This window comes from Podarcis vaucheri, assembly GCF_965113315.1.
Source record: "Podarcis vaucheri genome assembly, chromosome: 17".
Classification (NCBI taxonomy): domain Eukaryota; kingdom Metazoa; phylum Chordata; class Lepidosauria; order Squamata; family Lacertidae; genus Podarcis; species Podarcis vaucheri.
This window is the reverse complement of record NC_138755.1, coordinates 11,609,046-11,632,425: the sequence shown is the minus strand read 5'-3', so window position 1 is coordinate 11,632,425 and position 23,380 is coordinate 11,609,046. Positions and strand designations below refer to the sequence as shown.

Below are 23,380 nucleotides of genomic sequence, written 5' to 3'. Positions count from 1 at the left end.
TCCAAAACAAAGCTCTTGGTCAACAATCTGACAACACAGGACAGAGATGAACTAGAAAAAGCCTCAAACTTGAAGATCTGCCAAAAGGCAAAATATCTGGGAATATGGATTACTCCGAAAAACACCAATTTATTCTAAGATAATTATGCTAAGACCTGGATTGAGATTAAAAGAAATGTAAAAATATGGAGCAGCTTAAATTTATCTTTTGGGGGGGAGAATATCCACCATTAAAATGAATGTCTTACCAAAAATGCTTTTCTTATTTCAGACAATCCATGGGATTGGAGTGACAGGCTGCCTCAAAAACTGGAACGAGACATCTCTAAATATATTTAGCAGGGGGGAAAGCCCAGGATTACACATAAACTATTAATTGATATCAAAGAAAGAGGGGGATTTTCCCTTCCAGATTTGAAATTATATTACAAAGCAGCCTGTCTCTCCTGGATCAGGGAATGGTGTATACTACAGAACACAGGCCTTCTAGGCTGGCATGCCTACTTACGTTATGATAAAGTTAAGATCAACAAAAAAATTAAATCATATTATAAGGAAATTTCTCTACATGGTTTGGGCAAAATACAAAGATCCAACTCCGTGGTGGATATCTCCCTTTGAAGCATTAGCAGTGAAGAAAAAGAATATGAAAAGGAATTGGCCAATATACAAAGTATTATTAAAAGAGGAAGAAAACCAGTTGAAACTAAAAAACTTCAAATTAGACAAATTCGGCTGGGGAGGGCGGGATATAAATAAAATTTATTATTATTATTATTAAAAGAAATGGCTTTGTGACAGAACCCTCCAGATTAGAAAAAAGAACTGATTAACTCTAAAGTGAAAACTCTCTCCAAAATATACCAACTCCTCCTTCACTGGGATATATACTGACTCCTCCTTGACTGGTAAAATCTGTAATGATCAAGTGGGCTCAAGATTTTGTCTATAGCATCCCAATGAGTGCCTGGGAAAATCTATGGAAGGTTAACATGAAACCACTGCATGCTACACCTTGAAAGATAATTTTATGAAGATGCAATTCCGCTGGTATTTGACACTAAAACTATCTAAAATGTATAAGGACATGTCAAGTAAATGCTGGAGATGTAGGGAAGCGGAAGGCTCAATGTTACATATGTGATGGACATGTAAGAGAATAAAGGAATTTGGGGAGGTAATTTATAATGAGCTCAAAAGAATGATTAAGGTATCCTTCATTAAAAAACCCAGAGGCTTTCCTCCTGGGGATACTAGGCTCAGACATCCCTAAAAATGCGAGAGAAATATTCTTGTATGCCACGGTAGCTGCAAGAATATTAATCACTATGAACTGGAAAGGATAGAAAATTCTGTCAAAGCTGGAGTGGCAAAGTAAACTGTTGGAATACGCTGAGCTGGCAAAAATGACAGAAAAACTGAGAGGTCATACTGATCAAACATTTACTAGGAAATGGGACATGTATAAAAAATATATCAAGGATTACTGTAATAACATGATGCCAGTGGCAGGTCTAGAATGACTTCTGTAGTATGATGGATAATTGTAAGAGAATATTATATTGCTGAAAATTAAAAAAAGGAAACAAAAATAAACAGTGCGCTAGATAGAGAAGTGGTAGCTACATAATGGGGTGATGGGAAGTCGCTAGAAACTCAAGAAGAACGTAAGGTGATGTGATGGAACAAATAATTACTATTTTTATTTCTCTTTTCTGGATAACTCTTCTGTTCGTTACTTCTTTTTAAACTCAATAAAGCATATAATAAAAAAAGGAGAGAGAAAAATGCAGAAGCAGCTCTTTGGCCCTGAAGGGAAAGGTTACACCTGATCGTGCTTTCACATATTTCCTCTGTTCTAAGGCAGTTGTTTTAAGGCACTTGTACCACGCTAACGTATTGCACGGTCCATGTTTCAGTTTTCAGGTCTGAATTCTTCCATTCCATTTTGATAATAGAGAAATTGTTATATAGGGTTAAAGAAATTAAGACTCATAAGCTCTAGAGTCCAGATGCTGCTGGACTCCGGTTCCCATCAGTCCCTGCCATCATGGCAAATGATCAGGGATGATGGGCTCTAGAGCCCAACAACTGGGCAGCAACAGGTTCATCATCCAAGCTCTAGAGCTGCTGCTATAGTATCTGCTCTAGCAGCAAAGAGAGGTGAACCTGAAGGATGCCTTACCTGGGCACACCTGGAGGGATGCCGGGTGGAACACGTGCTGGTCGTGAAGGAATCAGAGGAGGAGCTGAGAAAGGGTCATTATTAGCAACAAATGCACTTTGCGGTCCAGGGCGTGACGGAATGGGTGGTGCCACAAAAGAGGAAGGGCCTGCGGCTGGCATTGGGATCAAGGGGGGGCCTGGCATAGGGCCCCTCACCGCTGGCGGTCTCCCTGGTGGCAACACAGTCGAAGCAGGCCTGCGCTGTGGTGTTGGGCTGCCAAAGAGAGAAAAAGAAACCACCAGGACAGGGAAGGTAAGTAAGTGTCGTTCAAGACAGCAAAGTGAAGCCAATGCAGTCAGGTCCAACCCCAAACCCCATCCGCTAAAGTATGAACTGTCTGCTTCACATTCTGTACACGAGTTATTTTGTACAACCAGCCCCAGAACCAAACAGTGTTATATGAAGACCTTGCAGAATGACAACTGAAGATTTAAGGGTACCAACAAGCACAGATCAAAGTTCAAGTTTGTTGTTAAGTATTGAAATCACATTGCCGATGGGCCAAATACAGGTGCTTGGGCTCTTCCTGGAGTTCTGGCAGTAGGTCACTTGAAACTTCTGGCCTTGCTGGTTTCTATGCTTCCATCCCATGTGCCTACTAACCCTGTGTGAGTAGAATGCTGTCCAGTCTGGACACTGTACCATGGCGTCCCGATTGGAATGTATGGCTGGTGTCTCCCAGGTTTTGCTCACCCCAAATGTCGTAGAGACCCCTGTTTTTTTAGCATTTTTAGTAACTTGTAAGAGTTCCTAGTTGTTGGGGGTTTCCTTCGGAGGAAGGTTGCCCATGGGGTTGTAGGGTGAATATCTTTCAGGGATATACCTTTCATATTTAGATTGAGGTCCCCTCCTAGGATTGCTTCCCCTTCAGAGAAGGAGAGGAATTTGTTTAGTGTCTTCTGGAAGAATTCTAATTGTTTCGCGTTTGGGGCATATATGGAGCCGATTGTCAGTTTGATTTTGCCATCTAGTGTCCCTTTAGCGAAAATGAATCTGCCTTTTTTGTCCTTGAGGACTGTCGTGGCAGTGAAGTTCAGGTCTCTGCTGAGTATTATGGCTACGCTGCGAGCTTTCCCTGAGCCTCATGCAACCCACTGTTGACTGAAGCAGGGGTTGTGTCCCATGTGCCTAACAAAAAAAATAAAGCACACCAGAAGCAGATAACCCACCACCCCAACTCACCTATGCCCACTACTTCCTGACTGCAGCCACGTGTCATCCACAGGAGGAGGAACCGGTGTGGAAATGGTGCTGGTACTAATGTCTCCAATTATGTTCAAGGCCTCCTTCAGGGCGTGGTACATTCGTAGCATGTCATCCCTGCGCTGCGCCTGGTCTGCAGACTCCTCCATCAAGCTGTTTTGGTCTGCGGAGGAGTACAGGTAGGCCAGCAGCTCCGAGTGGATGAAATCCTTGGTCTGTGAGGATGGGGGAAGGAAAGCACAAAGAAGAGGTGACGCTGTCCAAATGTGACGGGGCTGGAAATGGTACCGTATTTTTCGCTCAATAACACACGCCTGACCATAACACGCACATAGTTTTTAGAGGAGGAAAACAAGAAAAAAAAATTCTGAATGAAACAGTGGATGTATCATTTTTGTGCTTCATGCTGTGGCCACAGACATGTGATTTGACGGTGAGTTTGGGGTAGCCCAATGCAAAGATCCTGAGAATCCATGTGGATCTGTGCTTTGTAACCACGTTTTTGCACCATTGCAGCCCCAGGCAACAGTGGGTGCGTGATTTTTTTGGTGCAGGCTGTAGCCATGGATATGCTATGTGATCTGATGGTGAATTTGGGGTGACCCTATGCAAAGATCCTGAGGATCCATGTGGATCCGTGCTTTGTAACCACGTTTTAAGTGGGGAGGGAAGGAAAAACATAGAAGGGACAAGGAGCACCGAGAGGGGTGTGCGGAGAAGCAGCTGGCTAAGAATGCAGGAGAGGGGTTTTACTGGAGGGAGGAAAGGAAGGCAAAAGTTTCCCCCACGCACCCACCCAAGCCAGCCAGCTCTCTCTCTCTCTCCCCCACCTGCATGTTGCAGCACTGGAGCACGAGAGGAATTAGAAGGAAGGACGCTCTGCTTTCCCCTCTGCTTGCCTGGAGGGGAGGGGTTTTCTCTGCTCTTTGTTCCGTTTGAGCAAACACAGTAACAAACAGAAGCGGGTGTGCAGTAAGACCCTGAGGCAGAATGCAGGAAAGCAGCAGCTTCCTCTTTTCAAGGCTTCCCTTCTCCGGACGATTGATATTTGCCTGATTTTTGCCTTCACTCACGCCTGTCGGCTCCAGGGACCACAGATTTGCTCAATAACACGCACAGACATTTCCCCTTACTTTTTAGGAGAAAAAATCTGCGTGTTATAGAGGGGAAAATACGGTATATTCAGGCTGGAGTAACACCGTGAGCCTGGCTAGTTTCTTAACCCTGGTCATGAGTTTTACCTGCAGTGGGGTGGGGTGGGGGGGCAGACACCCTTGCCTCTGCCACTGCTGTACTGGACTCCACAATGTTTTTATGGGAAGGCATTGTCTAATATTGGCAGGTGTTGGAGGTATACTGCCAAGAACATGGTGATTAGCGGCAGGGCAAGTGGACTTTGAAAGCCCTAATGCAGGCATAGGCAAACTCCAGCCCTCCAGATGTTTGGGACTACAATTCCCATCATCCCTGATCACTGGTCCTGTTAGCTAGGGATGATGGGAATTGTAGTCCCAAACATCTGAAGGGCCGGAGTTTGCCTATGCCTGCCCTAATGTTTGCTAGGAGACTTAGGCTGGAAGGATAAATCTCCACCATTTATTACCCAATGGTATGAGGACCTCACGACTCTGACCATAGGTATCCACATAAAATTGACATCTATATGAAGATATTTCATATAGATGTCAATATTATGTGGGTATCTATTTTGGAGATCTAGAGGGCTTATATTAACTTTTACGTTTAACTTGAGATGCATGCACTGCTGGCAAATTTATCCATTATGTGACCTGATGGTGTTTTTCTGTTACTATCAGTATTCTTTTTACTTTATATTTTTTTATTTTATTTTTATCTTCTCCCCCTGATCTTCCTTCCCCTTACATTCTTTGTTAAGTTTGCATAATAATGATGGTGGTGGTGGTGGTGGTGCATCAGCAGAGTGGTGGAACAATGTCTGCTTAGCCCCCGACAATAAACAAATAAATATCCAACTACGACTCACATTGTTTATCATTAGGTGCATTATTGTCTTTGGCATAAGATCCCGGATCGACTTGTTGATGATCCCAACATATGAGTCAACAAGATTGCGGATAGTTTCCACTTGGCGCTCTAGCTGAGGATCCATGGAAAAGGTGTTTTCCTGGGATCCCTCTTCATTCTCCGCCTGCACAGAAGAAAATTGGACAGCATTAGGTGACCTATGGAAGAATCAGCACAGGGAGAGTACCAGTTCAGGCCCTCAAGTCATAATTTGATCTCTGCTTTCCCAAATATCCCAGTAATCATAGCATGGGTTTAGTTTGGACTAACCCAGATCTGCAGTGCTTATTAGCTGACTGGCATTTTAATGAGAATTCGAAGTGTTCTCTCCCTACCCTCCGCTGGCAATGAACAATTATTTCCTTATTATTGGGTTTAATTCTTACACTGTATGGTTTGCTCTTGCTGATACAGCTAAAATCACAGCAGCCTCTTGCGCACCTGACCCAGAACCTCAAAATTTGTGCTTTGCATCAGCTTTCTCTTCCCTAGGCTAAGCATGCCCAGCTTCCCTCACAAGTCTTTGGAGATGACCATTTCCTATATAGCTTTGGGAGAAGCACAAAGGGATTCCCTGCTTTGCTCATAGGGCTTTGGGCTCATCCTCTTGAATCCTTCACAGCTCTTACATAGATACTATTTTCCACATCTAGAATGGCACTGCCTTATCCACACAACTTCAGGATGTGGGTATGGGTGGAAGACAGCTGAAGTTTCTACCAACTTTCTCTCTTTCTAAGAAAACCCTACCAAGATTTTGGACAGCAAACTACCGCCAGTCAAAGGTACGGTGCCCAACTTGATGGAACCTCTAACTGGCAAATGTAGCTCCCAGCCAGAGGCAACAGCAGCTGCCAGGAGATCCTTGGTACAACAGTACCACTACTGGGCCTTCAGCACGCACACACACACCCTTCCTGCTGAAGGAAAAAAATGTTTACTTGGTCTTTCTCAGGGTAAACACCAGCACGGAGGAAAGAGGCCTTCCAGCTGTCCACGTCTTCCTGGGAGTCACACGCAAGTTCAATCTGACGCAGGTCTTTGTACACATTCCTAGTTTAGGGGTGCAGGAGAAAAGAGAGGAGTGGAAGAAGGACAAATGTCATTGGGTTAGTGAAAGAAAGTCCACATCAGGCAACAGGAATCCTGTAATAGGAAGGTTATACACACACACACACACACACACACACACACACACTCCTTTATTTTCTAAGTACTTTGAAGTTCTAATCTCTATTGCCACAATAGAATGTGAGACTGTAGGAACACCCAACAGATGGAATAGAATGCTACTCTACTTAGCCAAATGGTGCCCATAACAGTTGCATGTACTGAGTGAAGTATGGTCTCCATTGGCTTTTGGCTTCCACTTAAATGTCTTGGCATACACTCCGAAGCAGACATGGGGAACCACTTTGGCTAGCAGGCCAGATGCAACTGTGGCCAATCCTCTGCTAGTGACTTTTCACAGTTGCAGTTCTGAGCCCTGGCCAAAACTGTGGGCAGCACCAAGTTTCAGCAGCACCACATGCATGCTGTGCTTGAAAACAGAACACTCAAGAGGGCACTCTAAGACTGCCTATTCCTTTGCAAGTATGACTTTACTATCCCACACATGACACCAGGTGAGTGGCAGGTGGGTGTGCCTAGGAAGAAACAGCCTTGCCGGTCAAATTAGGAGGCCCAACAGGCCTATTGTTGTCTGTGGGCCCAGGATTCCCTAACTGTGCTCAAGACCTTCATCACTTTGCTACTCCTCACCTCCCTTGGTTTACCTTTCTGCTGGACCTAGTAAGAGATGCCTGCCATATCTTTTCTTAAGGAGATTTTTTGGCGAATCACATACTGAGCTAAGACAAGGAAAATACTTTACAATATTGTCTTTTAAAGAGCCAAGTCCTTCCACTGCAATCCAGTCACTTGAAAAATCCTAGTTCAGGCAGCTCCAATCCCATGACATAATGTGAACTGGAGAGTAAAGTCAAACTCTTTAAGCTTGAATACTTAGCAGGCAATGAGCAAAGATATTAAAGATAACTGACAACATTGCAGAAAATGTCAGTCAATACTTTCTGTGTCAAGATTAAGTCTTTCTGAATAGGACGTGTGCAACAAGCAATTCGCCCAAGTACCATCAACCTCTGGTGTACATTTTATTTATATATTTATATTTATATTTATACCCCACCCTCCCCAGCCAAGACCGGGCTCAGGGCAGCTAACAACCAATAATAAAAACAAGTTGATTAAAATACAATTTAAAAAACAAGATTAAAATACAACATTAAAACATTAGGATGCAGCCTCTTCACAGGAGTTGAAAGGAAAAAGAAAGAGGGGGAGGGAATCAAACTGATTCTAAGCCAAAGGCCAGGTGGAACAACTCTGTCTTAAAGGCCCTGCGGAAAGAAATCAGATCCCGCAGGGCCCTGGTCTCATGAGACAGAGTGTTCCACCAGGCCGGAGCCAGTGTTGAGAAGACCCTGGGCTCTGGTTGAGGCTAATTTAACTTCCTTAGGGCCCGGGACCTCTAGGGTGTTGCTATTTATGGACCTTAAGGTCCTCCGTGGGGCATACCAGGAGAGGCGGTCCTGAAGGTACATGTGACCTCAGGACTTGCTAAGCCTGGACAGAACATGCAGCACACTTCTCATGTGTGTCAGAGAGAGAGAGTGTGTTTTAAGAAACATACAAAGTCTCTCTCCTTCTGTGAGTTCATATCATGAACTGGCAGGATGATGGGGAGGAGGAAGAGGATCCCAGTGAGGGGTGTAGCCAGGACTGCGACACACCAGGGCAAGCAGGGGATGGGGAAGAAAGTACTCATAGAGTGACGAAGGATGGCAAGGGGATGGGGGTCAGTGCACAGAAACCAGAGCAGCAGGACCCATCACCAGAGTCAGAGAGACCCCTGTTTCCCTGAACACGATGGGCTCCGAGGCATAGGGAGCAGTAGGAGGGGCACTCTAGGAGGCTAAGGCAGCCAAGGGCTCACAGCCCAGCTCACTAGCTGGCCAGATGAGGCTCGCTAGCTCTGGGAGGAGGTGTGTGATTCCTCAGCTGGAGAAGGCTTAGAACAGGTGAGGATCACATGCCTCATCAAGCTGCAATCAGCATGCAAAGAACAAAAGGGAAGCAGAGCTGAGGTGCTGTGTCTGCTCAACTGCCTATGTTGGTAGACCTTGGGCTTGGGTGCTCCTGAACCGAGCTTTGGGTTTGACCCTGGACTGTATCTTGACTGCTGGACTTCAGACTTGGCCTACTTGGATTGACCCTGGACTGTGTTTCTTGACCTTTGGACCTCGGACTTTCCTTGCATGGATTGAACTTCAGACTTGACATACTGACTTGAGACCAGGCAGGCTAGGGGTTTAGGACAGATCAGCACAGCAATTTTACCAGATTTGAATTCAGCCTAAGGTCCTAAAATGGCTTCTCATGAATCAGAAAGCACTGAGACATACTTCTCTTACCTTTGTTCTGTGTTAAAGATACCAAAGACGTGCTTGTTGGACATGAAGCCTTTTTCCACATCTCTAATTTTTAGGTTGTCCAGAGGGAGCATGTATTTCTTCTCCTTTTCCTATGAGGATAAAGAAGGGTGAAAAGCCCAAAACGTCATACATGTTGGTTTGTTCTGGCATTCAATAGTCCAGTAAGAAAATCTGATCTTACAATATTTGCTGACATCCAAAATGATGATTAAATGTAAACTGTTTTAGATTTGGCATGCCCACACCAGGCTTCAAGCTTCTAATTGAGGCCTAAAGAGTCTGGTTCAAAGTTCACACACTGTGCTCATATAAACCCTTAGTAAGGTATTCCATCCACAAGTACGTTAACCCAGCATGCTTCATTCCACCATTAAATAACATTAGAAATGTTATTTAAAAGTCAGAGCTAGTCTCTTTTTTATAAGGCTCTTGCTGCTGCCACTTACTGCAATTAGTTCTTGCTTGTTTTGAGTGTATAAATGTTAGAGTTCTGTCGTTCAAACATTTACTAGAAAAAGGACAGGGCTTTGCCCACAACCCCACATCCACCATACAGGACTTTGGAAAGGAAGAGGTAGCATAGAATAGACTTGAAAAAGCAAAAAGCAGGCTCCCTCAATCTTTTTGCTGTAGAACCCTGCTTTCTTTAACAAGTTGCAGGCTAGCACTGGTGAGGGGCCCCCATATGAGTCACACAGAGCAGCCTCTCTGCAAAAACCCCACATCTGGAATTGTTTATAGCTCCAGATGCTGCCTGCCTGCCTCCCTCCCTCCATGCACACGCAGAATCCCAAAAGTGACGTTTTCCTTTATACAGAGGCCACAAACCTCACACCCGCCCCCCCTCTATGATTTCCTGAACAGCCCCAACCATTTTCCAGACTGGATTCAGCCGCAGACTTTGCCACGTCAGAGGAGACAAAGTAGGTTTTTTCCCCTGGAACTGCTCTACTTAACAAACCCTACAAAAGGAGAACAAAACGGGATTACATGGAAGAGAAGCTTCTGGATTCCAGCCCCGCCTGCCCAGTGTTCAGACTACCTGTTCAGGAAGCTATAAAGGTGTACAGTAGTCTGCACATTGGTTAGACTGGGTTTGGATAAGCATCACTTCAGGGGTGTTGGCTGTTCAGGTAAGCTTCTGCTTTGGGGAAGCGACTTTATTCTGAGTTTTGCTGCTACTGAGATTCCGGACCTATAAAGAAGCTGGCTAATCGTGCATAAAGGGTTTATGCCCTCCTTCGACAGTCACAAGACAGGATGACTTGAGAGTCGGGCTTTAAATGCAGCTTGCGTTGATAACTAAACAAACTTCTTAATCCCCTGCTTATTTCAGGAATGTGTGCTTTAAAGATGAATTTTCTAGGGAAGTGGACAGATATAAATTCAACGAGCAGTTTAGCTTCCCAGGCTTTGTCTCTGCTGGAGAGCTTTGTTCATGCTGGGCCTGCCGGTTGTCACCTTCCAGACAAGAACTCTCCCAGAGAGGCTTCTCGCCCAGTAAATGGTTTGCCAGTGATTTGGAAGAGGTTTTTTTTTTTTAATTATTATTATTTTTGTTTGCTCAACCTGTTTTACTTTTTATTTTTTTACTTTTACAGCCTCTGCTTGTGAAGCATCCCTGTTGAAGGTAATATCTGCCAGTAGCCTTGCTTGGAAGTTAAATGAGATATGGGTCTGGCTAGCTTTGAGGCGTGGGTGGCTGTGGACTGTGAGCACAAAAGAATACCTTGGCAGAGGAACAAAACGGCTCAAGAAATACATGTCTGTTTTGTACTGCAGTCGTTCAACTGAGCCTGCTGCCACCAGGTATTCAAAAGCACCAAGTTTTACCAAGCAAGCGGTCTTTAAAACTTCAAATATTCTCCCCAAGGGTAGGATGCAATAGCAGAAAAGAACAAAATTGCAGGGGTGGAAGTACTGACTTGCTTCCAAACAAGAATCGATTTCTAAAGACTGCATGTACACTAGTTGCAGTTAAACAAAAGCTAAGTATGGGCACCAAAACAAAAGACCGCCACACTTCTCCCTGTAATGTCTGCCTTAAGATGCAGCCAGCTCTACACAAACTCATGAGGTTTATTGTTCTCAAGGAAAGATGGGGGGGGGGGAGAGGGATTAATCCAAACACACCAACTTTTGCTGAGATTTGCTGAATGTAGCTGAACTCACGGTTGGCTGTTTTAAATATATAGCTTGCCTGTCAGTGATCAGTGCTCACATTGGCATTCTTTAAGATCACTGACAAAAGAGAGCCAAAGCAAACCTTGTATTTAAAAAGTGTATTAAAAATGCTTTATAGTTAAAATGTGTAAATGAATTCTTTCATATTTTTAAGTGGCAATACCACAATAGGTTCCACTGATCAATCTTCATTCCAGAAGACGCACCACTGAATATTATCGATGTCACACCTAAGCAGTCAGACTATTAATTAATTTTCCAGGATTGAGAAACCTCTGGTTTGAAAAGAAAAGTTGAGATGTTTACAAATTCACTCATGCATCAAAGCACACAGAAATTCTAAGTTAAGGTGCCCACCTTAACTTCTGCGCCACGTAAGCTGTAAATATGTCCCACTCTCACACTTATTGTGCTAGCTCGTGACTTATCTTCCATGCACCCACACTTTCCTTTGGTTTTTCAGCCCCAGTCTTTTCCTCTGCAGCTCAAGGGAACACCAAAGCTCATGATACCATGGGGGCCATGGCCACTAAACTGCACAAAAACACCTGCATTCCTTATAAGCATTCATTTGAGTTCCAGGAAATTGTCTGTGTTAGTTGTGATGGGCTGCGTGTCACAACATGGGGTGGGATGGATTTGACACAAGACACCAGGATGACAGAAGAGTTTCCTAACAAATCACTGGTCAGTCCCCAGGGCAATCTGCAGGCAAAGAAGTGCCCACCTGGCAGACTAAGGCTTCTCTTCCCAGAAAGAGAACAAAAAGCATAGCCATATCTCAGGATCCAATGGGATGATGGGGCAGGAGGCTCTAGAGGCAATCAGAGAAAGGAGAATGTGGGCTGCTGCCAACCTGAGTGGAGCAACAAGAGAGACCCAGAGTGGGGAAAATAAGTATGGGTCAGCAAAATAAGTCTAACATACACATATCATGCCAGAGACCCAAATTAGTTCACATGCCTATTCCTGACACGGCATGCCACAATGCAAGGGAAGCAGCCCGTGCCCATGTTTCTCGCAGAACAACAGCTTATGCCCTGTTGCAGAGCACACCACCAGAGTTCTGGGCCACTGAATGGTGACAAGGGGGGAGATTGGTACATGTTAGCAGTGGATGGCTGCAAATGGGAGGGGTGGGGTCACAAGGGAGATGAAGAACACATGGAGAGGGACCTAAAATTGTGCGAAGGAGGCTATTGGGACAAATATCTGTATCACGAGAAGGCACACAAGCCAGCAAGCAAAAGGGGAAGGTTAAGCTCCACTTGTTGCTTTTACTTTTGGTTAAACATGCATAAGATTTGCAAATATTTCCTTAAGCTTTAGAGCACAGAGGCTGGCAGTCAGAATTAAAAGTTTAGCGCTTCCAAACACGGACATACCACTGAGCCCATCTCCACTGCTGCCCCAATCTGCAGAAGAAGAAGAAAAGGATTGGGGCTGAAAGACCAAAGGGAAGTGGGTGAAAGCACAACACTGTATGTGAGACTGTAGAATATGTTCACTATTTACACGGCACAGAAGATAAGGCGAGTGCTCTAACTTCGAATTTCCAAACAATGACACAGGTCTAAGAAAACCCACGCACAACAAATAAACAAATACATTTTCAGGCAAGCTCCTTCCCTCTTAAATAGGGGGAGGGTAGTTTTCTGTTTCTTTCATGCCTCCAGGGTCTGCATTTCTCCAGCTAGGTACTCAGAAGGGCAGCTACGATGGATGTTGCAGTACATTTGCTGATAGTTGAAGCTGACATGAAGTTTGAAAAAATTATAGAATGATACTTGGGCTTCTATGTCCCCAGCTGAAGCAAGCAATCTAGCAGGAAATTTCCAAACTACAAAGGGTCATGTATGCACCAAGAGCAGGACATGAACCGTTTAAAAGCAAATCAGAGAGTTCAGTAGTTAGGAAAAGGAAAACAAACCACCAAGGCAGATAGACTGGGTGACAGGGGAGAACTCCTGCTTAAGCAATAAAATTTTAAAGCTGGCACACCAGTGGTAATCTACAATAACCAAGAAGTAGAAGAAAAAGCAAAAACGTAGCTACCTAGCAATTTTTAAAAATATCAACCTTTGTTTAACTGTACTACTCTGTTCTAGAGGATTTGGAGAGAGGTAGCCATGTCAATTGTAGCAAGAAGAAAGAACAAAGTGCTCTTTGTCCATTTCTTCTCAGGTAGAGGCTAAGTCGCTGCCTGTATTTTTCTACATTTCATTTCCATCTCACCTCCCAGTATAGAATTCCCCTAAATCATATATGTATAATCACCTGTAACTCAATATAACACTTCAAGCGTCTGAAGAAGTGAACTGTAGCTCACAAAAGCATATACCATAAATGTTTTACGCTTTAGAGTGCAACAAGATACTTCTTCTTCATCTCAGGCCACAGAAGGTGGAAAGAGGGTCCAGCAAGAAGCTGCCAGAGAGTTGTTTACAAAGGTGATATAATGCAGTCCAAGATTCCTTGAACTCAAACATCATGCCTCCCATGGTATATAGATCCCACAATCCCAATACAGTCGTACTGCAGAAGTCGAACAGAATCAGTTCCGGAAGTCCGTTTGACTTCCAAAAATGTGGCTTCTGATTGGCTGCAGGAAGCTCCTGCAGCCAATCAGAAGCCACAGAAGCCCCGTCGGACGTTCGGCTTCCAAAAAAGTTCGAAAACCAGAACACTCACTTCCGGTTTTTGATCGTTCAGGAGCTGGAACCTTCCACTCCCAAGGTGTTTGGGAGCTGAGGTATGACTGTATTTGCATCAACCTGGCCTACTAAATTAACTCCCACCAGAGCCTGCAATGTCACTTACCTGACTCTGGGTCCAACTGCACACAAGAAGTAGCTGACAGTGCCCTAATTATGGGATGCTCTCTCCCTACAGGCTTGCCTGGTGCACTCATTGTTTATATTAAGTAAAATGGAAAGCCTCTCATCAAGATATGCAAGGAATATGTAGATGTAGAGTTTAAATACTGAAAAGACCTGGCATGGAGATAGAGTGCACAGGATTATCCCTGCCAGCAAAGACCAGGCTACCCAGCGTCAGAGATGGAAGGCAGGCTTTACTGAGGCTTCCAAAATATCCCAAATCGCAACTATTTTGCTTTCTGTAATATGACACTAGGGAAAGGTAAGAGATGCACTTGGGGATACCTCTGAAATATGGGATGGCCCCTACTCTCTACTCGAGTCACCTCCCGTTCATAAAGCATAATTACAATTTGCAACACCCAGTATTGAGTTTTGTTTCCAAGAAACCAAACTGTGAGGCACACACAACTGAGGGGGGGCCAAGGATGGGGGGGCAGTGCATACATATGTATCTGAAACAGGAATGGTGTGGGCTTTTCTGAGTGAAGTGACTCCCTTCCCTCTTTTGCTTCTTTAATGACAAATGGACAGCCTCCATTCTGAATTCTGAGTGTTTCTTCCTGTTTGTGCCCGCTTCCATGGCTCAAATAGGTAGGGCACCTTGTTTTTATTTGCAAAAGCACTCTGCATGTTTATCAACTCAAATAATTTACTAGCGGAGGTGGTTTTGTGACTGACATAGGGGCCAGACAACCAGCACTGTGCAAATCCACCTTCTGCTGAAAACCAGGAAGTTTTCCCCAAGCTTGAATGCATCCCTTCTTCCTTACTTGGGATCTAGCATTGGTAGAAAGAAACAGAAAGGAAAGCATTCCCCGAATCTGTGTCTGGAGGATGGTAGATGGAAAAGCAACAAAAAAATATACTGCCTCCCACTGCCCCCAAAGCTATGAAAGATGAAATTAGGCTTGCCATACATCAGGGATTTTGGGGTCTTCCTAAGAAAAGTTCAACAACTTTGCGAGTGTCAGGAATTTTACTTTTTGAAATATGGTAACCCTAGATGAAGGAAATACAGTGGTACCTCGCAAGACGAATGCCTCGCAAGACGAAAAACGCGCAAGACGAAAGAGTTTTCCGTTTTTTGAGTCGTTCCGCAAGACGAATTTCCCTATGGTCTTGCTTTGCAAGACAAAACGTCTTGTGAGTTCTTGCGAATTTGTTTCCTTTTTCTTAAAGCCGCTAAGCCGTTAATAGCCGCTAAGCCGCTAATAGTCGTGCTTCGCAAGACGAAAAAACCGCAAGACAAAGAGACTTGCGGAACGGATTAATTTCGTCTTGCGAGGCAGCACTGTAAGTCATGAAATGCACAACCTCTTTCCCCGCACCAAAGCTAAGCAAGGACAAGGGGAGGCAAAGCACTCCTTCCTGTAGTCTGTGGCACTCCAGTCTGGGTAGGGAATGCCAGAGAAAGCGTATCCAGTTGCCACTTCTTACAAAACAAGGCTCTTCAGCCACTAAATAGCTATGTGGGAGGAAAAACTGGCAGTACCACCCCAAGAAAAAAGGATCACTTGCTAGAGATTCTCCCTTCTGCACAAGTCATAACACAGAAGCCAGTCCTATATGGAATCTGGTTGTGATAAACTTGGAGCCAAGACTCCTGGAACTTATTGCCAACATCAAGGAAGACACTTCCCCGTTTCAAAATTGGTTCTCCTAACGGATAGGAAACAAATGTTGTAATGTGGATCACTCCTCTTTAAGAGTTCTAGCCAGCCAGTCATATCCTCTTTCACAATGCTGTACTACATTTCAACCACCCACATTCCCCAGTCAATTGGTATTTGCTGGCCACTGAACATGCTTAGTCCTCATTGGGCTGGGGAACCCCCCCCCCTCCTCAGTTTCTTCCTGAATACTTTTTTTTTTTTTAAATGTCTAACTTTGGAATTTCCCCAAGCCTGCCAATACCTTCCCACTGAGTGCCCTTTCAGCAACGTAACTCACATACACCAGATAATGATAATGCAATGATACTCAGTTTCATTAATTTAATAATCATCAGTTAATGATAACTTCATTTTCATCAGTCGCCCCCTATTCAGCCAACCTTTGCCCTGAGCTCAGTGGAGAAGGTAAAGGAGGTGAAAGGAAAGTTAGCAGAGAGTTGGGAAGGGGAAGAGGGCAGGGGAGGCAAATGGGCAGGTGGGAAGGAAGGGACAGGGGCAGAAAGGGAAGGACAAAATATATTCCTCCTCACCACCATTACAATGCATTGCAGCTCCTACTTTGTTTCTGTGATCACACCCTCAATATATTATCGTGGTCCACAGAAACCCTGGCCCAAAGCAGCTCATACCATAAACATGGACTGCTGCAAGGCACTTTGCTGTCAGGTTGTTAACAGAACAAGACTTGTGCACGTGGGGACACATGGCATCCTTGCTGGTAAGTGGGAAGTTTTAGAGGTGTAGACAATACTCCATATTTCCACGTGTGTGATTTCAAGGACTCAATCTAAGTATCTAAAGCGCCACCCGGGTGACTTCTCACTGTGACAATATGGCATGCATAATTACCCACCTCTTCATCCTTGTACCAAGACAAACTTTCTGCCGTCAGGACGAACCAATACTCCTTGGAGCCACCTTTCATGATGCTAATGTTGTTGATAGTCAGCCAGCCTCGCCGGATGACCTGGAGGAAATCAAGGAGTAGGTGAGGAAGGAAGAACAGGTTACAGGCTCTCTTGGGGAACATAAGATGGATGGGATTGTTCAAGAGATTTGGTGCAATGGCTTAGGAGTCTAGCCCTCATGGCAATCAGCAGGGGAGGAAAGTCCTGCTTCCAAAGTTAGCAGCTTGGAGGGCCCAGTGGAGGATGATGGGGTCCCATGTCTCATGAAAAAAAGGACATTGGAGGAAGAAAGTGGCAGCTGGAGGGAGTGGGAGGTTTTTAAACAGAAATTGGGATGGCCATCTGTCAGGGATTCTTTAGCTGTGATTTCTGTATTGCAGGGGGTTTGACTAGATGACCCTCAGGCGTCACTTCCACCGATACCGTTCTATGACTCTGTGACACTGATCAGGAAAAGCATTAAACCTTCAGTTTACAGCACCAGGGTGTTGTTGGCAAGACCCAAAGCCCTCTGAAGATTTCCACCTACAGCATTACTGTTACATGTGGATTTTGATTGCCTCTGATATAGCAGCCTGGCTCATGATTGCAAAATTGCACCGTGTGATCAATGTTAAGCAATGAACACTCTCACCAATAAGCAACCCTAAAGCACCCATTAACACTTAGTGTACCAAAAATTAAATCTAGAGAATGCTAGATACAAGTGATAAACCAGTAAAGCAGAATTTTCAACATGCCATGACTAGCGCTCTGCAGCAGCAGGTAAAATCAGGAAAGGAACTCTGTGTAGCAGTCCAGTACTCACTGACAGATGAACGGGTATTGCCAGAAATAAAAACAGGACAGGAGCTCCTTCTCTTTACAGCAAAAACATTGCTTAAAGATGTCTATGAGGTCCCTCATAAATATATAATGATATAGTACATGGCAGTGAAACCCATCAGCTTATAGCCGCTTATAGCATTCACAAGAACCCCCTGAAAAGATGCAGGCAGGAGCCAGAGTACATTGGTGGCAACCCTCAAGTATCCATGTCTGCAACTTACAAAGCAGCCACAGATCTGAAGAGGATGAAAAAGGAGTTGTGCAGGCCACAACTCTGCTTGCAGCCAGTTGTTTCCAACCACCTTTACTCCTATTTGCAAACAACCACTCAGTTACTCAGTTCGTCTTGCATTTCACACTAATGACACACTCTCAGTTTGCTCCCCACCTGATGAAGTCACACCAGTCTCAAAGGTGACTCCGCCAGAGCTGCGAGCAAAATGTTTTGGAGCCAGTTCTTTGCTACTGCCTGGCTAACCAACAAGTCACAAAATGAAAACGTAAACGAGGTTAACGGTTGAAATGTCAGTACTGATGCTTGTCTGCCTCTTGGTGGGATAATTTGTCCTCAAGACATTTGGCTCTAGGATGACGGCATTCCTTTATCCTGAAGGAAGCTCCAAGGCTTGGCTTTTCCAATTGGGCAACAACAAGAAATGTTTATGTTAATTAGTTACATTTGCATCCTATCCTCTCTCTAAAGTAGTGGTTTTCATTTAGTGTTGCAGGGAGTTCTGGAGTTTTTCAGAAGCTTTCCCTGATGAAAAGTGATGAACAAGTTGCTTTGAAAGGCAGCTTGCCCATCACTTCCAGTCTTTCCTGCAATGGACAGCCAGACAAAGTATCCTTCAATAGCAATGAGGAAACCTAATAGGCCTATGATCTCTGTGCAAACACGTAGCTAGGTGTCTACTAGTAGATCTGAACCATTTACGGTACATCAGCAGTTTTCTGATTTCCAATAGTTTTCACTACAATAAACAACAAACTTTTAGAAGACATCTGAAGGCAGCCATGTATAGGAAAGTTTTTAATGTTTGATGACTTACTGTGTTTTCATTTGTTGGAAGCCACCCAGCATTTTAATATCACCATCAACAAAAACAACTATAGTAAGCAAAACTGCAAGTAAAAGTATCATTGGCATGGCTGGAAATCTCTCTCAGCCTCTATGTTCTTTTACCTAGAGCTGTTTGAACTGGCTTTAATACTATATTTTTATATTGCTGTGATCTGCACTGGGACCTTATAGTGAAGGGAATGTAAGAAATCAAATAAACAATAATGCAACATACATGTATTAACTGGTTGCTTTTAAATATGTCTTTGTGCAGGTCTGCTAGGACAGCATTAGAGTAGTGTGTCAGAACCCCTGAACAGAAGCAGACAACGCAAGCTGTCCCAGTGAATGACTCACAGGGTGTAGTAGACAATTTGCTTCACCCACTGAGTCACTATTATGTACCAAACTCCAATTGCTCACTAGCTGCTACTCTGAGCTCTGATTGGCAGACTACTGGGTTTCAGTAAAAAAATAAGAGTAGATCCCACAAGCCCACCCTTGCCTAGTATGTACCCTAGAATCTTCCATAGCACACTGGATCTCCTCAGACAAATGATGTAGAAAGGATGCCCTGGAGAAAGGAAGTCTGAAAACCACTGCTCTGAAGAGCTCAGAATAAAAGTATCCTGCAAACAGATTAAGTCAATACTTGCCCAAAGAGTACCATATTTTAAACAGTTGTGTTAACTTGAGTGAGTACTTCCACATTGGAATGTACTAGTCTAGCCACCATGCCACGCTAGGAATTCTAACTGCCTGGCACAAGCCAAAAGCAACACCTAGCGTTGCCTGTAAGGCATCCCAAAATCTGCCCAACAATCAAATCCCCAATGTTGGAAGGATTTTAGCCCTTCCACTGAATATGTTGGCGCCAAGTCATTGAGCTCATTATAAATTTATTGGAATAAAAGCCAGCAAAGCAATTGGCGAGCCAGTCCTAGGTCCAGGATCTAGCCCCCTGTTCAGCCCTGAGTTTCTACACCTCTGTTCACTAAGAGTGGCCAGGATCAATTCACTTCATAGGGCTTGCAAAGTATTAAGGATGAACCACTTGCCCTCAGAACTATGCTTTGAACATCTGAGTAGCTGTGTATATTTAAGCAAAGAACGATCATTTACAGCCAAGCAACTGGACAGAACCGCTCTTAATTTCATGGGGAAATATCCAAGACCTGTAGATTTTTTATGGTGGTTGATGGGCTGCTATGAATATCCTGCAAGACTCACCAAACCTGCAATAACCTTGAGCACGCTAGATAGTTCAACAAGCTGCTTTAATTTAAACCCAACACAAAACAGATGAGTTTTACTTTTTCTCTCTGCTAGGATGAAAAGTATCTCTTTAGGATACCTGATCAACACCCCACCTCCTGTGTGGGCCTTTGGAGGAAAGACACAGCAACAAATACACTTTGCTCTGTCATTTATTCATTTTTATGTCCGAACTATACTTTTCCTTTCAGAAGGAAGCCCAAACAGCAAAACATGTAAAACATTTTCTACCCAAATTAGTACCACCATATATATTAGTAATGAGCAGACTGGAAAGGAAGTAGTCTATATGTTAAATCATTTAAATATAGCCAGGCTAAGGTATACTTTGGAGAAAGAGAGCAAACCTAATGGTGATGATTCAACTGTTAGATACGAAAGCTACAGATGTTAAGAGGCAGGATTGCTGAGCAGCTCTGGAAAGGGACAGAGAATTTGGCTTGGCCTGTGCTTAAGCTTTCAAAACCAGCACTGAAAAAGCATGAGGACAAAGAAATACATATCAATCAGGCTTCCTCATCTTTTCAGACCTGCTCAGCTTCTGGCTAACATAAATACCAAGGTGGCAGACACACAGAAGGAGTGGAGCACTGGTGGGCATGGGCTGTTGCAAACTATATTTTAATTCAAATTAACTTGGCAGAGGAATGGAAGGTGTTGTCAAGTCCAGACATAGGAAAGGGAGTCAGGTCAGATTTCCTCTCTGTGAAGCATTTCTCTTAATTAAAAAGATTCAGGATCAGAAGTCAGTCACATTTTAAATACAATTAGCTTTTAAAAGAATGGAGGCAAAGAGTGGCCAGAAGGCAGTAGAGAAGGAGAGAGACCTTGAGACAGATGTGGAAGAAGAAACCAAAGACCCAGAAAAAGACACACAGGGTTGTAACTGAGTTTGAGGAGCCCAGTCAAGGGGCATCAGCTCAAGGGAAGCCAATTCTGCTGCCAACTTGAGAAAAAAGACTTGTCCTTAGAGGATAAGCTGGGGGCAAAAAGTGTGCAGCAGGGCAAGTTTTGGGCAGTATGGACAAAAAAAATGTTCCTGGAATCAATCTCCTTATTCTTTAGCCTGCTATTTTACCACCACCACCCAGACAGGCCTACAAGAAGCTGAGGAAAGAAGAACATAGGGTTCATTTAAAACTCCAAACTGCCTCTCAAACGCAGGAGGATGAGTTCGATCCAAAGTGTTGCCTGAAAAGTAAGTTTCACCTTCTACTTTTAGTAAAATCAAACACAGCCCAGCCAGTCAGATCTCCACCTTCCTCTTACTGAAGCACAAACCACATTTTCAAAGCCAGGGATTGAAGATTGGGAATTGAAGACCAGGGATTGCATTGGAATTGGAGACATGGCAAATATGCAGACCCTCAGGAGGTATTATGGCAGTGTTTCTCAAACTCTTGCTAGGTTTGCCGAATTAAAATTTGGAGTGTAAGAGTAAGAATTAACTGCCTTCAAAGGAGCCCATCTAGAATGAGTTACTGGTCAGAAACTGTAGCTCATGCAAGCACATGGGCAGCATTCTCCATGGAAGGTTGATTTGAGTTCATATGAACCTCTAATTACTTTCAGCACACTATTTGAGAATTACTGCTCTGAGGTCTGCAGTTATCCTTAGAATATCATGAAAATGGATGCGTCAGCACTTTCAGACTCTTTGAAACACAGGATATAATGATGAGAACTGACAGGATGCCTGGGATTCCAGGGGAATGCTATGCCATGATTTTAAACTCTCAGCATTCTAGTCCACTGCATCAGAATATGGAATTGAGAGGAGATTCTTTGCCCAGTAGAAATAGCACTTGAATAGGAAACCTTCCACACCTCCGAACTGAGCAAAGTTAACACATATGCATCAAAGTTAGCATATGTGTCACATATCTACAATAGTACATAGTGCAATATTCTTGCACCAAGTACATGTGAAAATTATTTCCAGGACAGAATGAGAGGAGGAGCACCTCTGCATCTGTTTTATTAAGAATTGTTCTTCTCACTTACATCCAAAAGTTTCTGGCGATTCCATTTTCTTGTAGAGTAAGCAATGTAACCATTTGATTTCCAACTCCAAGATTCCCATCCACAACACATCCTTCAGGGACTATGAGTTCAAAGGGCTGTATCAGTTTGTTTAATCATGGAGCAACCGATCCACCCACATTTCTTAGAATCTAGTGCACTTAAAGGAAAAGCATAGAGCAACACTGGTCTCACCAGACAAGGAAAAGGGCCACATAGTAATGATAGGGCAAGCAAATATCTCTGTGCCTCAATAATTATAGAGAAGGCAGCAGCAGCTGAGATTTTAGATGGAGATATGAACACATCAAGATGAAAACTAACATGGAGTACGTTTGTGACAACTGCCGACCAAGCTGGGTGTAGAACATAGTACAATACATGATGCTGGCCACTTGAGTCTCACCAGGTAGGAAGAACACAAGGTCTCAAGGGAGAAAATAACCAGGAATGCTAGCAGACAGAGCAGAAGCTCAGAATGCTGCAGTTACCAGCCAAGGTTCACTGGCACCTTTATCCTTCCATTGTGCTCTGTTGGTATGGTGGGTGTCAGACCCAAGTCTGGCAGCCTCATGCTTACTTTTATAGCTAAGACTCACAAGTCTCAGTTGCTTGAGTGTCACTGGACTCCAGCTAAGTGGATCTCCTTTCAGCCGTATATGTCAGCTTGAAGAAAAGGCATGAAGATGAGATATTAAATAAGGACAATGTCACCTGATTTCTGATCCAAGGAGGGTTAGGGCTAAAATCAAACCTCAGGCTAAAATGAAGGGTTCAGAAAGCTACCTTTACTACTTACAGTTTCATTCATTGCCTACTTGATAAGCCCAAGAATTCAACAGTAGCAACTAAATTTAGAAAGATGGTTCCCATGCCTGGATCTCCTGGAATGCCATTTGAAGTTGCTTGCTTTTCTGTACAATTAAGTGCACTTTGTTTGAGGCAAAGAGGTTACCCAACTTGGGGACCTTTACTTTTCCTGGGCAAGGAAGTCTCCATCACCAAATTTTACAAATCAGTCACTAGCACATTATACAGGTACTTACCAGTATCTCACCCTTTACAGGTTGGCAAAATTAGTGGTGCAGGTAAAATAAGGAAAAGCAGGATGAGGGGACAGAACAGTGAAGAAAATCAAATAATGAGAGTAGAAGGGGAAGGGAGAAGCAGGAAGCACAAAAATGGTTGGAAAAAAGGGAAAGCAGAAAAAAACAGTAAAAGAAAAAAGTTACATGCAATTAATTATAATTGTTCAGTGTTAATGTTCCATTACTGTCTTTCCAAACAAGAATTAACATACGCAGATACATTATATAGAGACTAACTTTATGCACCAGTTTTGTTTCCAGTCCTTTGCTCAAGTCTCGCTGCTCAGAAACAAAAGGGACACAAGACTGAAAATGTTCCTTTATTGTTTTATTCTTTTGCCTTGAAGTTTCTCTCTTCTACTTGTGTTCATATTGGCATAGATTTGTGGTCACAACTGAAGGATAAATGATTTATTTTGGTGGAGGCACTGTACTTTCTGCACCTTGTGACCAGCTCCAAGTAATTTTCTGTCTTCAAATGACATAAGGC

At 43.7% G+C, this 23,380-nt stretch overlaps 1 protein-coding gene across 8 annotated transcripts in view; it reads right to left on the bottom strand.

Annotated features, from left to right (window-relative positions):
* Nucleotides 1-23,380, bottom strand: part of DNM2 (dynamin 2) — a 62,510-nt gene that overhangs the window by 4,486 nt on the left and 34,644 nt on the right. For 7 of the 8 annotated variants that reach the window (XM_082204743.1, XM_082204744.1, XM_082204740.1 and 4 more), the window contains exons 14-19: nucleotides 16,563-16,676; nucleotides 8,950-9,059; nucleotides 6,418-6,529; nucleotides 5,436-5,600; nucleotides 3,410-3,645; nucleotides 2,186-2,440 (exon numbers count right to left, since the gene is read on the bottom strand). In XM_082204743.1, coding sequence (XP_082060869.1) covers nucleotides 2,186-2,440; nucleotides 3,410-3,645; nucleotides 5,436-5,600; nucleotides 6,418-6,529; nucleotides 8,950-9,059; nucleotides 16,563-16,676 — 992 coding nt within the window. Of the gene's footprint in view, nucleotides 1-2,185; nucleotides 2,441-3,409; nucleotides 3,646-5,435; nucleotides 5,601-6,417; nucleotides 6,530-8,949; nucleotides 9,060-16,562; nucleotides 16,677-22,848; nucleotides 22,861-23,380 lie in introns of all 8 variants that reach the window. The other variant, XM_082204738.1, reaches the window with a different exon arrangement.